This window comes from Rhinopithecus roxellana, chromosome 8 (assembly GCF_007565055.1).
Source record: "Rhinopithecus roxellana isolate Shanxi Qingling chromosome 8, ASM756505v1, whole genome shotgun sequence".
NCBI lineage: Eukaryota > Metazoa > Chordata > Mammalia > Primates > Cercopithecidae > Rhinopithecus > Rhinopithecus roxellana.
In genome coordinates, this window is record NC_044556.1 from 131,460,136 (window position 1) to 131,474,145 (window position 14,010).

General features: G+C 47.8%; 1 protein-coding gene across 3 annotated transcripts in view; it reads left to right on the forward strand.

The window, feature by feature from the left end:
- The first annotated feature begins 5,843 nt into the window (after nt 1-5,843).
- The window catches only part of CACNA1E (calcium voltage-gated channel subunit alpha1 E), a 337,914-nt gene continuing 329,747 nt past the window's right edge, over nt 5,844-14,010 (forward strand). For all 3 annotated transcript variants that reach the window (XM_010368902.2, XM_010368905.2, XM_010368907.2), the window contains exon 1: nt 5,844-6,523. In XM_010368902.2, the coding sequence (XP_010367204.1) occupies nt 6,258-6,523 (266 nt within the window). In that variant the 5' untranslated portion in view covers nt 5,844-6,257. The remainder of the gene's footprint in view (nt 6,524-14,010) is intronic.

Sequence of the window (14,010 nt, forward strand, 5' to 3'; positions counted from 1 at the left end):
AATCCCTGAGAACAATGTGTGGCACATCGAAGGGGATTAATGAGTATTTGTTAAATGGGTTTATCAATTCATGAATAAGTAAACAAACACACAGCTCTCTCAGGTATCATAGCCTTTGGGTCTCCAGACACTGGTCTCTACTATTTTTTTTCCCCTTTTTTCCTCCATTCCTCTTTCTGACCTGATCTCAGGCACTTACATGTCTCTGCTCCTCTGTCCACCCCCCGCAAAACAGAGTGTGTTCATCCCTGGCTGCACTTCTGAAGTCGGCTTTCAGAAACACAGTCTGTAGACATGCAGTGTTTCCAGTGTGTTACCGTGGTCACAGCTACTGAAGGTGAAATATACATAACAAGTACTTACGTAGCACTTACTTATTGTGTGCCAGGTACTGATCTAAGAGCTTTATGCATATTAACTAACTTAATTTTCATAACAGCCCAGTGGAGCAGAATGGTATGTATTCTTAGCAATTAAACCCTCTGGGGGACTCTCTGGTTCAAGGTCATGCCTTACCTCTCTAAAGCTCAAGATCCTGCTTATAACTTGACTCTCAAGCAAGGAAAATAGTATTTTGACATGCAGTATGTTAATAATGGTCACATATTGCAAAGAATTCTGTCCTTATTATTAGGAGATCCAGATCTGCTATTTCCTAGCTCTGTGCACTGGGACAAGTCCCTGACCCTCTGGGTGTCAGATAACAGGATGTGCCTCACAGTCCTTCCACAAAGATGCAATGAGAAAACATTACGGTTGGCACCCAGGAAGTGATGGGTTGTCATAAGTGAATGGTTTTTAAAACATTTTAAAGCCAACTTTGCTGACCTGTGGTTAGCTGATAGCATGTTGGAGTGTGGGGCTTCTCAGGCTTAGGTTTGAGAGATGCTGATTCTAGGGACGGACATTACATAAGGATGTGAAGTTATGTTTTCACCCAAGTAAGGGCTGTGAGGTATTGTGAAAGCTACCAGACTCCCAAGATGTCTGCATTGCCATAATGCTCCTCTGCTCCACTATGCATTTGCACATGGTCTCCTGCCAACTTTTTTCTTAAGAACCCACTCCCAAATCCTCTCTGCATTATGTTCCTTAGAGCACTGCTTTGCATAAGAGTCTATTTCTTGGAAAAGCTCAACGGAGGAAAAATAGAACAAAAGGGGCTCTGATAACTTAAGCATAAGCTATCTGAGTGTAACTGGCAGGGTAGGGGAAGATGAAGGAGCAGGCCTGGTGGGAGGGGCACAGGCCTTTTGGATGAAGCCCACATTCACAGACTTCTCAGTGATGGCTGAAAAATCTCTTATGAAGATGGCCTAAGGCCTGACAGATCTGGGAAGAGCTTAAGAATGAGGGTAATAGGCCAACTGCTTCTCCAACTTTGCCACTCATGTCCATCTGTCTTAGTACAAACGCCCACAGGCTGTATGGTCTGGGGCAGTGTGGACACCTTGTTTTCTGCCTTTTCCAGAAGAGGCTGGAGGGACTACTGACCAGTCCCCTGCACTCCTGATGGCAGCTCGATCATACACTGCAGTAGAGGGGCTCCAGGATAAATGCTTTGAAATAAAAGAGTCTTCATAGGCTTTATAAACTAGGAAAGTTTTCCACTTGCTTCCTTAGCTCCTGTCGGGTTTCCACTTTGCAGGTCACTGCTTTCAGAAAAACATGTGGAGCATTTGGTAACCCCACCTTAACTTGGGAGGGTGTGTGTGGGGCTGTACTTTCCAAGTACTGTGAGATGGGCTGGCTGCATTGTGGTGAAATTTAGGACCTCAACAAAGCCCCATAGGGGAGTAGAGGGCTGTTGACAAGAGGTCAGAGCCTAAGAATATCTAGGCTCTGAGGCATGGTGCATGGGGTGCTGGGCTGTCAAGCACTTGTGTTCACAGTGACATCTCACAGAGACCAGTAGATGGTGCTCTGACAACAGGAAAATACAGTTACTGTCCCTCTGAGGCTGGAAAGGGATTTTCAGATGGTCTTCAAACTGGTTTCCAATCAGAGTTATGACTAATTGCTGATTTTCCACATTTCCATTTGTGGATCCTTAATAGGATAGTGGAACTGGGGGCACTGGAAGAAGAATGCCTACCACATTCCCATATGAAGAGCATGACTGCAATATTCTGGTCATGAACTTTTTCTGAGGATCCTCCTGGATCTTGAAGGCATGGTGCCAGGAACACTTGGCCTCTGATCAAATTCAATTTGAGGATGGTAAGCATAGCATTTCCATAGGCTTAGTGTCATTGCATAGTTCCTTCTCTTGATGAACAATTTAGAATTACACTATTGCTGCCCTGAAGGGCAGCACGGGGTTTAGAAAGAGCCACAAATTGGAAATCAGATGTGTTAGAAGTCCACATGCTGCCTTTTATCAGATGTGGGGAAACGGTTTAACACTGCTGAAACTCTGCTGCTTTGTCTGTCAAGGGTCGTGATACATGTGTTGCCAGGCTCACCTCAGGAATTTGGAGTAAGGGTCAGCTGTGGGGCTTATGTAAACTGAAGACTATTAAACACATATATTATTCAATCATTAAAATTGTAGCCACTGGCGGGGCATGATGGCTCATGCTATCACTTTGGGAGGCTGAGGCAGGTGGATTGCTTGAGCCTAGGAGTTCCACACCAGCTGGGGCAAAATAGTGAGACCATCGTCTCTATAAAAAAATAAAACCAACAACTATAGCTGCCTTGGGGGCTAGTAGAATGGGGGATTAGAGAGTATGAAACCAGCATAGAAATTCATAGATCTCAAAGCTCTCAAAAGCTATGACAGCCAGGCAGGGGTGGAAGATGAGAGTCCGTCTTCCTGCTAGCACTGCTGCCCTTAGGCCAAGTCTCTTCCCAAAGCCATTTATGCCTTTATGTTTGCCCCTTTCCTTTTGACTGCACCCTCCAAGAATTATCCCTTTTAACTCACTTACATAGGTGCTGAAACTCCCTAAGGTATTCTACATTATTCCCACCTATGCATTTATGATTCCTGTCTCCTTGGAAGGCAGGTATCAACTCCAGTGTGTCGTCGCATTTGCACATGTAATATCCCATCTTGAGTGTTCTAGGCCTCTAAAGAATTACAACAGCCACAGAGAACACAGGACATGGAATACTGGATCTCTGCTGACATCTGATAACATTGAAGACACAAGTCAGGGACCTCTGATGTTCCAAGAACTACGTCTGGGAGGTAAAAGGCTAGTGAGCCCTGCTTACTCTGGGCATTAACAAAAAGGTATGCCACCCGCTAGCCTGCTGAGGCACAACCACAAAGGAAAGGGGTGAGGTGACAGCATGAGAGTGAAGTTTGTGAAGCTTTCTGGCCTGCGAGGTTATACAATTTAGTATAATCTAGTGTACATGATTTATGTCATCACCCATTTTGTTCATTATTGTATCCTCAGTGCCTAAAACGGTACCTGGCACATGGAAGGTACTCAAAAATACTTCTCTAATGATTTGAATGAATTTTGTGCTGTGGATTATGGTACTGTCTGAAAGCAGCGACATGCATTTAATAATTTTTGAGAGTCGTTTTTCTAACCCTACGTAGTTTACAGGAATACCAAGATAGCCACTTGGAACTAGTTCTAAGTGACTGGCTGATGCGACTTCATGGTTCACAGCACCACCCTCCCTCCGTTTCACGTCTGACTAGGTATTCAGACAGAAGAGGACCCTCTGATTAAAGCAGGAGGAAGGACAGAGTGAGGCAGTAATGTGAAATCAAAATAACAATTAGAGCTGACTCACTTTGAATAGTAATTTCACCTGAAATGGGCTCCCCTGAATCAAAAGGTCAAATGCCTTCCCCAAGGGCAGCAGGATGGACATGTTGAGACAATTCCTTTGGATTTCCAGTACTCAGAATTTTCCTTCACACACACACCCAGGCGCACACATTCACATACGTTCTCACACAATAGACACATGTCAGTGCTCTCACATGGCCTTGCCCACACACAGACACATACTTGTAGGAACACACGTGCCATGCACTCAGACATCACCTCTCAACAGTTAATCTGACTTCATAGGCGTGAAGCCATACTCACCCATGGTTTCCAACCTCTGGGCTTTGGTTAGTGTCTTTGTTTCCTTCCTCAGCCCCTCCTTTCCTTCTTCCCTTCCATTGTTCGGGTTGGGAGGATGTGGAGAGGACTATGTGTTGAGCCAAGGCAGGAAAACGCAGAGGACGGTGTGCCCCAGCTAGTGTGGACATGGGAGGGGACGGCTGGTCCCTGTCCTCAGTTCAAACCACCAGTCACCTGTGGGGAAGGGCTTGGCGGCTAAACAGGAGCTCTTTCCCTGGGGCTTGGAGTCCAGCTTTCCCACCTCTGCAGCTCAGATACCAATTCTATTTTTTTTCCTACATTAATGGGGTGGGTTTGAGAAAGTCCGTGGAGCTTATTTGGGAGTAAAGGATAGGGGGCTGGAGGATCCTTTTGATTGTTCGCATTTCGAGAATGGTAGTTTTAGCCCATAACTCACCATGGAGGGCCCTTCCAGGAGAGGTGGGGCAGGGCTCTCCTACAGTGGAACCAGGAGGCCGCCCCGTGAAGGCAGAAGCTCCCGCTAGGAGCCAGCACCAACAGCAGAGTGTGGAACCCCCAGAGGTCCTAGCCTTCCCCACGGGGCCTCCCATATGCTAAGTGGGGAGATGGGGAGAGGGTGCTGCCCAATCCTTGGAAATCCCTGGCAGTGTTCGTGGAGCATGGGAGGTGCGGAGGAGAGGCGACGCTGCCATGGCGCTAGGCGCACAAAGGCCCCGACTCCTCACTAGGGCGGTGGCGGGCCTGTGACAACGCGCCAGGTACCGAACAGGGCACAGCACTGGGGACACCTCTCTGCAGGGAACCAAGGCGCGCGTGCGTGTGCGCCTCACGCCAGGCCCTGGCTCTTTTGCGGAGACTCCGCCGCGTCGCCCGCTGCGCCTGCCTCTCTCTTCTCGGCATTACTTGGGGGAAAGGGGACTCTTCACTGGACCTTTGCAGAGGTGGCCGCTACCCTTTGGCCACATAAATCAAGAAGGCAAGCCAGCCTCACCTCCCAGGAACCTCCAGCCTTCCGGCTGCGTCCCCGCCTCTCCCGCCTCACCAGCTCCTCCCCCGCTTCTGCCGGCGCTCGCGCGCGCCTCGCTGCGCCTCTGCGCTCTGCTCGCTCTCCCCTGCCTCGCCTCCCCCCTCTCCTTCCGCATCTTCTCCAGTGCTCCGCCGAGAGCGCTGCCTGGGTGGAAGAGGAGGACCGAGCCGTTAGTGAGGAAGTTCGGTCTGTGGATAAGTGTGGTGCCAGGCCGCCGCGAGCCTCGGCTGCAACCTGTTCCTCGCCCGCCGGTGCTCACCGCCCGCCCGCTCGCGCTCCCGCCCTCTCGGCGGCGCAGCCGCGGATCGCTGTTGCATGCTGATCCGGGGAGGCGGCGGTGGCGAGCGCTCCGGGCGGATGCTGGCACTCAGGCTTCGCTGCTCTCTGGATGCTGCTCAACTTCTAGCCCAAGCGCAGGAGCTTTGAAGTCATTTGTCCCTCTTCGCTTGGATCGACTTCTTATTTTGAGATTTTGGGCATTGCGGTTTACGCAGGAACCTCAGTATCGCTCTCCCCACCTCCCTCCCTCTTTCTCCAACCTTTGGATGCGTCTCTGCTGGCAGATATAAAGACCCAAGTCTTCGCGGTGGAATTTCTTAGATGGACTCGCGGGGACTGGCGTTATAAAGCATGTCACCGTAACCCCGTCCTCGTCGTTGTTTATTTATTTTTAAAAAGTTCTTTTGTTTTCAATTTCCCCTCCTTTCCACCCCTTCCCCCAACCAATAAATCACCAAACTGTTACCTAGCGGGCCGGTGCCTGCCTCTCTCCCTGAACTAGGTGGTGCGTCTGCCAGAAGAGGAGCTATGTTTGAAGAGCAGCCTACTCCACCCCTCTCCTCTCTGGTCCCTGAACACCACCACACACTGGCATTTTGAAAAAAATATTTTCCTCCAGGAACTGAGCACCCCCAAGCCCTACCCCCCGTTTTTTTTTTCTTCTTCTTGAGGAATGGAGCTTCGCAGAGGTTGTGTTTAGATTCAACAGTTCACAGCGGCGGGCTGCTGCTGCCGCCTCTCCGAAGAGCTCGCGGAGCTCCGCAGAGGCGGTGGTCCCGGTGCCTGTCTGGATGCGGCTCTGAGTCTCCGTGTGTCTTTCTGCTTGTTGCTGTGTGCGGGTGTTCGGCCGCGATCACCTTTGTGTGTCTTCTGTCTGTTTAAACTTCAGGATGGCTCGCTTCGGGGAGGCGGTGGTCGCCAGGCCGGGGTCCGGCGATGGAGACTCGGACCAGAGCAGGAACCGGCAAGGAACCCCCGTGCTGGGCTCGGGGCAGGCGGCCGCCTACAAGCAGACGAAAGCGCAGAGGGCGCGGACTATGGCTTTGTACAACCCCATTCCCGTCCGGCAGAACTGTTTCACCGTCAACAGATCCCTGTTCATCTTCGGAGAAGATAACATTGTCAGGAAATATGCCAAGAAGCTCATCGATTGGCCATATCCTTTCTTACCCACCATAACTCCCTCTCCCCCTTTGCATTTCTTCGGGTGAAGGGGGGTACCTAGCATGGAATGTATCCCCCCACCCCCTTCCTGGTGCCAATTTGCCCCTTTGCTGAAGCGCACTCTTCGGTGCATCTAAGGGGCAAGCTTGGTGCTGTGGAGACCGGTTTGGGCACTAGTGTTTTTCAAGGTAAGACTTTGGGTTTTTTATTTTTCCTATGTGGAAATCTCTAGTGTCCCTGGGTGCGTCCCTTTCTGGGCTGGGCTTTGTCTGATTCCCAGCCTCCTCCCCACCCCTACTCCCTTCACATGCCGCCCTCTACATAGATTGGGTTGCCCCAATGCTTCCTTTCATAATCAATTCTCGTTTTCCTTTCTTTAAGCCAGCCACTCTGCCCATATCCCCACAAGCCAGGAGACGCTGCACTGTCTTCCTGTATGGAAATCAAGGCTTCATGAGGGAATTTATCAGTTCAGAACCTCCCAGGGCCAAAACCTTGTATACAGATAGATGAATAAATAAAACAGGCTTTTGGCTGGGGATTCAGCTAACTCTGGGGACTTAAGTTTAAGTTCCACTGAAAGTGGCATGAATGAGTGTCTGTCAGGGGAGGTGATCTCTGTTGCCACAGCTCAAACAGCTCAAACTTGGAGTTCTCCTCTCAGCCAAGGAAGAACAGCTCATCAGGCCCGTCCTTTCCTTGGTCCTTGGTTGGGTACTCTTGCTTCTTAGTGCTTGACCCAGCTGGTTGCTCTCCCAGTATCCAGGATCCAGGTGGATCTCCTGGGCCTGAATTCATCCGCTGAGGCCAGAAGTGCGCATGCAGTCTCTCTCTCCGTAGCTCCAAAGGAACGGCTCTCCCCAAAGCTCTGGTAGGGGCCATCTCTGATGGTGGTGGTGTCAGAGTGAACAGACATGGAAGGAGCTTCTTTGCAGGTTTAATCAAGTGCACCAAATGATTAGGCAGCTGGCTGCCTTGTTCTTCACTAAGGATTGGACGCCTGGCAAGGCCATTAGGAATTGGGGGTGATGAGGTAGTGAAGGGGATTAGTGGGAGGCAAGCTAGTGGTCTGGTGTTAAATATGGGGATGGGGTTGGAGACATGGGACTTTGGGAGGGAGATTTGGGAGGGCTGCACCTGCAAAGAAGGCCCCCTTTTTTCTCCCCTATTCTCCCTCTTTCCCACCCCCACCATCCAGGTGTGCAGCAGTGAGGCAGCTGGAGCTGACTTGGGTCTCTAGTATTAGCCAGACACGCGGCTCACTTCCCACAGGACCTGGGCATCTCCCTACTCCCCCAACCCCAGCCTCTGGCCTTCCCCTCCTTCCTCTCTAGTTCCCAGCCTCAGCAGCTCAGTGATTGGCTGGCACGTGGTGCTTCTAGGCAGCACCCCTCATTAGAAACGAAGGAGCATCTCTAAGCAGATATTCTTCCTGCTGCAGTTCGCATCCTCCCACAGCCACCCCTGGCTGGGCTTCTCCCTCTCCCCTCCTCTCTGCACCCCTCTCTCCTGTTCCACTCCCACAGAGTGATCCTGGGCCATCCATTGCCTGAGTTAAACGTATCTAGCTAGGGAGAAGGTTTCGGGCGGGGGAGGGGTGGTCCCTGCAGTCACGCCTGCCGGTGCGCTGCACAAAGCGGACAGATCTCATTGTGTTGTGTGCTGCGGCTGCAAATATTCCTCTAGGCAGTCTACGGATTTCCCAGCTGGGGCCTCCTTTCTCACTTGGCTTCTACAGTTCTCTAAATCTTCCTATCCACCAGGTGCTGCTTTGCTGTGCCCCTGTCTTAGGGACGTGTTTACTCAGACAGGAGCCCTCCCGTTTCTTTGCGGTAGACAAAGCCGCCCAACCACCCCGCGGGTGGCAAAGTGTGCCAGCAGCCATCGTTGGCACCTCGGACAGCGCCGCTGAAACTCCCGGTGGCCCGGGGCTCCCCAGTTACCCGGGTTCAGCACCTCGGGGTACTTCCGGCCGGGCCCAGGCTTGGGGCTGAGAAACCAGGAACATTTCCTACACCACGCGGTCATCTTTTTTCACGTTTTCTCTTCCGCTGCAAAGACACCGCCTTTCCACCAGGCGTTGGGAGCGCGCAAGATGGGGCTGTGAGTTTTACGCCTCCCTTTCCTTGTCTTTGGCCAGAATGGACCAAAGAGAGTCAAACAGGAGACTCTCGAGGGAGTTGATTTCGGCATCATGCTCAGTGCCTTGGCCCCAAGCCCTGTCCCAATGGTCTCTTCTGTCTGCATAGTTGGCAGTTTCACAGTGGTTCTACAGCATGTAGGCTGTGGTAACAGTGTTCAGAGAACATCTGCTAAGGTGTTTAGTGGAGCCCTGTTGGAAAATGTAAAATACACCATGTACAATGTAGTTGACTAATATATTCCTTCTGGGTGGTGACCATGTGGAAACATTGGGCTTCCTGGGGAAACGCACCTAAATTCCTAGTCTCACCTTCCTTTCCTTTCTAAACATCCAACTTCACAAATAATCTTGCTTTGTCTTACTGGGAGTCAGTCTGGGTAGTGGTTGCCCATAAAGTTTTGGAGCTAGGCTGCCTGGGTTCAAATCCTAGTTCCTTCACCACCTCTGTGACCTTGAAAAGTTACTTCATTACTCTGTGACTCAGTCTTCTTATCTGTTAAATGAGGATAATAATAATACTGGGAGAATTAAATGAGTTAATATATATCACGTGCCTAAAGCATTATCTATTTACCCAGTAAACACTAGTTGTTATTATTAATGGTGTCTTTCGGAAATTTCAGGATGCTTGAAGTGGGGAGGGGTCTTAGTTCAGGTGAAGTCTTCTAGATTCTTGCCTCTTAGAGCAAGGAGCTGCATCCACATCACCTGGGAACTTGCTAAAAATTCAGAATCCTCCACTTCAATCCTGCTGAATCAGAATCTACATTGTAATAAGATCCCTATGTGATTAATATGCTCATTAAAGTTTAGGAAGTACTTCTTTGCTCTTTGTAAGTGCCAGATTTTTTAAAAATTTTTTTAAGAAGGGAAGGTTCTTCAGTTGTTCAGAAAGCATGTCAAGACCTGCTTTCATATTGACATATGCACATTTAGCATGCTTGAGGATTTTGTTTGTATTACAACACCTTTTGAGATTTACATTTTCATTGCCTGCAGAAAGTCACTGTAGGACAGGGGGGATAATGTACACTTCTATGTGCCACATTAGTGGTCTCATCATGCTGTGCGTTACTGGTCTTTAATCATGTTTGTCTGAAAAGATTGGTTAAGTAAAAGGAGTGGTTTAATTTATGCTTCTAGGATCACCCTGACTTGGAGGGGGAGCGTAACCTTATCCAGTTATTAATAGGGGAGGTCTAGTTCTTATGGGAAGAAATGCTCAAGATAACCCAGATTTGGCATGAAAGATGGTGGCAAGTCAACAGCCTACTCTGAATGTGTTTCATTTTTCTTGGAAGCTACATCTGCATAGGGAGATAATTTTATTTTCTTATGGCACTTTCCTCTGCAGTGGATACCATACTCTTTTTAAAAATGCTAATGTGGTTTAAAATGTGATGTTACATTCTATATGATTCCTCCTTTTCTTTTTTGCTCATCTAATAGATCTTCTCTGGCAGTGGGCTGTTCTGGGTGCCCTTCCATGTTCACTGTGCTTCACGCTTACCAGTTCTCACTCTTTCATGCCCAGGGCCAGTTACCCTGTGGGCATACAGCACCTCTCATGTGGTTTGTAGAATGCCCCTCACTTGTTTGAACTTTTCCAGGTCACGGGTATGAAGGGAAGACGTAGTGTGTCTGGCTTGGAGACTCTATGCCAGAGTTGGGCAATAGGATATGCCCCCCACACCTCCATCACCTTGGTTGTCTCAGCAGGGGAGCACATGTTTTGTGTGGAAATGAATATGGCTTACAGTAGGAAGGTCAAATATGTTTGCAGCCCTGAGATATTGAAGCTCATCACAATGAACCTGTGGACATTAATCCATGATTTCTTATTGTACAGAATTTCATTGTATCCCCAAAGCACTCTGGCTATGGATCAGAGGTTGTATGCTTTATTTTTATGAGTCTCCCATTATAAAATGTCCATTTGTTTTGGAGGATTTTGGTGAGGATTACCAAAAGTTTTAGTTCTTTTTTTTTTTTTTTTTTTTTTTTTTTTTTTTTTGAGACGGAGTTTCTCTCTGTCGCCCAGGCTGGAGTGCAGTGGTGCCATCTCGGCTCACTGCAAGCTCCGCCTCCTGGGTTTACTTTCGACATTCTCCTGCCTCAGCCTCCTGAGTAGCTGGGACTACAGGTGCCGCCACCAGGCCCAGCTATTTTTTTTGTATTTTTAGTAGAGTCGGGGTTTCACCATGTTAACCAGGATGGTCTCGAGTTTTAGCTCCTAAAATTTCCCATTTTGGTGTCTTCTTTTCTTCTGCTTTTGTTGTCTATAAATATACAGCACATTGCAGGATAGTAGACTAAGGTCCTGGTAAGAATTTCAAGTTTGATGTAACTGTAGTGAATCATGAGGCAAGATGCCTTGATTAGGGAAGACGATGGCAGCTAACAAGGATGAAATCTGTAATTATATCCTATGATCAGATAATGCAGAAAGGCTTCATATCTTCTGTGTACCTGTGCACAGATGCAGATGTTGAAACAGATAGTGACTGCAGCTGCTACTGGAGCTGTAGGAGAAAGGTCTTCATTTTCTGAGCATCCCAGGACAATCTCTGAATTGCCTGTTGGCTTTGCTTTTGATATGAAGTGTGGGTAATGTTTCATCTGGAAACCAGGCCATGACTTGTTGTGGGGACCATTTGTAATTGGGATGCAGCCTGGAAAATGAGTTGGAGTGAAGGAGTTTGACAGAAATGAAATGACTTAGGATAGAGACAAAAATATCCTCAATGTGATAGTTTTGTCTGTTGGTTTGCATGTCATTATTTCTCCACTTCCCTCCACTTGCTGTTTCTGCAATAGGTGCAATGCATGCTATGAATTAAAGGAGGAAGAGGAAAGTAACGAGAACAGGCCTACTTTTTCTTCTTCTGAAACACTGAGACTCTGAAATTATTAGCTCCATCCAAAATTACTTATCTCTTTATAGCATTGCTGTACAAAATGTAGGTGTTTTTCCCCCTCAAACTCTGCTGCTTTCCCCCTTCTTTACAGGAACATCTGGTTTCTTTCAATCTTCATATTCTTAGTGAAAATAAAACTGAGTGAAGCTTTGCTAAGCTCTCAGAACTCTTGCAAACCTTTAACTACGTACGTTTGATGAGCAGGTCAACTGCCTCCCTTACGTCATGCACAGGGCTCCCTGGAAAGCTACAGCTCACCAGACACCAAAGCCCAGATGTGCAATCCAGTCCATCAGTGGTGACTCTGCTGATCTTATTTTGCTTATCACTGACCACAAAGATATAAAAGAGGAAACCTGAATGCAAGTCTAATTAATATCCTTTTATTCAAGGAAAGAGAGAGAGAGAGACCAGGTCTTTACTTTCTCTTTCTGCCCATCTTTTTATCTTTCTATATTTCTGCCTCTCTCATTTTTAGGTTCAGCCTTTGTGAATAATTCATTATATGTGTGGGTTTTTCCTAGGATTTTCAGAAAAGGAAGGTTATTTGTCTTCCTCTTGGATAAGATTATTAAGGTCTCTCACAGAGGGCCAACTTCAGAAATCTACTTTTTCTCTAAGACCTTTGTTTTCTGCAGTGGGACTGTCACACAACAGAAAGGAAGCTGGGGAGAGATCTTGTAACCTGCTTTTTCTTGTCATTTTTATGATGACTGCCTCCTACCCAGTCCTGTTACATTTGAGTGTCCCCAAAATATGCAACTACTAGCCTTTTCTACTCAGAGGCCATGGTTAAGTGGAAGGTACGTGTCGCTCTGAATCCTCTCATCATCTTGGGTTTTCATACTGATAAATGCTGAACGACTAAGCCAAGGAACAGTCCTCTGTAACCATTTCTTTTCAAATTCCAGTATGAATTTTTGTAGGAATTACAGGGAGCAGGGGTAGTTATGGGGACCAGGCATGGAAATTAGTGTCTAATATTCTACCACCACTACCACCACCACCACGACGTGGCTTCTAAAGCAGTCCCTTCCAAAGAGGGATAGAAACATGTTAGTTTTCCCAAGTCTTCTAAACATGCACAGAGAGGACGCCTGTGTGGGTTCACCCATCAGTCATGTTTCCAGCATCAATCTTAATTAAGGACAGAAGGTACAGCACAAAGTTTTTAGACTCCCCCAACCTCGTGGTTTCTTAGTGTTAAGCTTATTGCAGGGAGATGTTTATGGTGTATCTTTGCTCACTGAGCACCCCAAATATGTTTCCTTATAAACCTTGATGAGCCCCAGTGTCCTCATCTCTGGAAAGCAGGGAGCAGCTAGAAGATGTGTTCTTATAAGGTGAAGATGGGCCAGATTAAGGGGAACAGCAGTGAATGACTTTAAAATGTGTCAGTTATCCAAGACATCCTCCCTGCCGCCTCCCAGAGCAGTGGGTACTTCTTAGGAGCTTCCTTTATTGTATTTTGAGCTCCAAATTTGTAGGACTAAATAGTTCCACCCTTAATCCTCTTACTTATTAAAAAAGGAGCCTCAAATAGACCCATTTGTAAAGCAGTAGTTAATCCCAGAAGCAGGTGGGTGGGGCTTGGGAATGATATGCCCAGCCAGGCTTCAGCCACGCTCCAGCCACGTGAGGCTTCAGAGAGAGGCCCTGCCTGGCACCTGTGCCAAGTGTGGTTTTTTTTTTGCCTGTGGGTGGTTAATTTGAATCACTGTTGCAACTCTGCATAATCTTGAGGCTATATATTTTTGTGTGTGTGCTGCATTTGGTCTTTTGCTGCATTTTTGCTGCATTTGGGCTGCATCGGTTCTCTTCATCTCGGGAGAATTTAGAAAGCTTCTTTCAGATATATGCCTGAGCTTTCCAAAGACTTGTGTCATTAAAAGGGGATGTCATCTTTCTTCCCTTTGTGGGAGGGATAAAAATGATGTAGCTGGACAGTGAGTAGCAGGCTAGAGGGGAAAGGAAGAAATGCTCTGGTGTAGATCATGGACGGAGACTTGATGATGCTCAGTCTATGGCATCATTGCTGAGATGCAGGACATTGTGCGTGGCCTTCTGGATCCAGAGCTGAGGGTCTGGAAACCAGCAGGAGGAGGAAAACTAATTCTCTCAAGTCTTTCTCAGCCTTCGGCTTAGCTGTAGGTTGGAAGTTTTTCAAACTTTCTGTGCCTCTTTCTCGATTTCCACACCATTGTCTCATGGGACTGGTCAGAGCCAAAAAGCATGAAATGGATTTTCAACAGTCACTCACTAACGTCTTGGCAATCTCCAGCTGTGTTCTCCTGGGAACTGTTTTGCTGCTTTTCTGTCAGCTACCATTCCTTTCAGCAGGTGATTTCCATCAACATCAAGGCTAATTCCTAATTTAGTTCCTTTGTGTTGAAGTCAGACATAGGCGGTCTGCCTGTT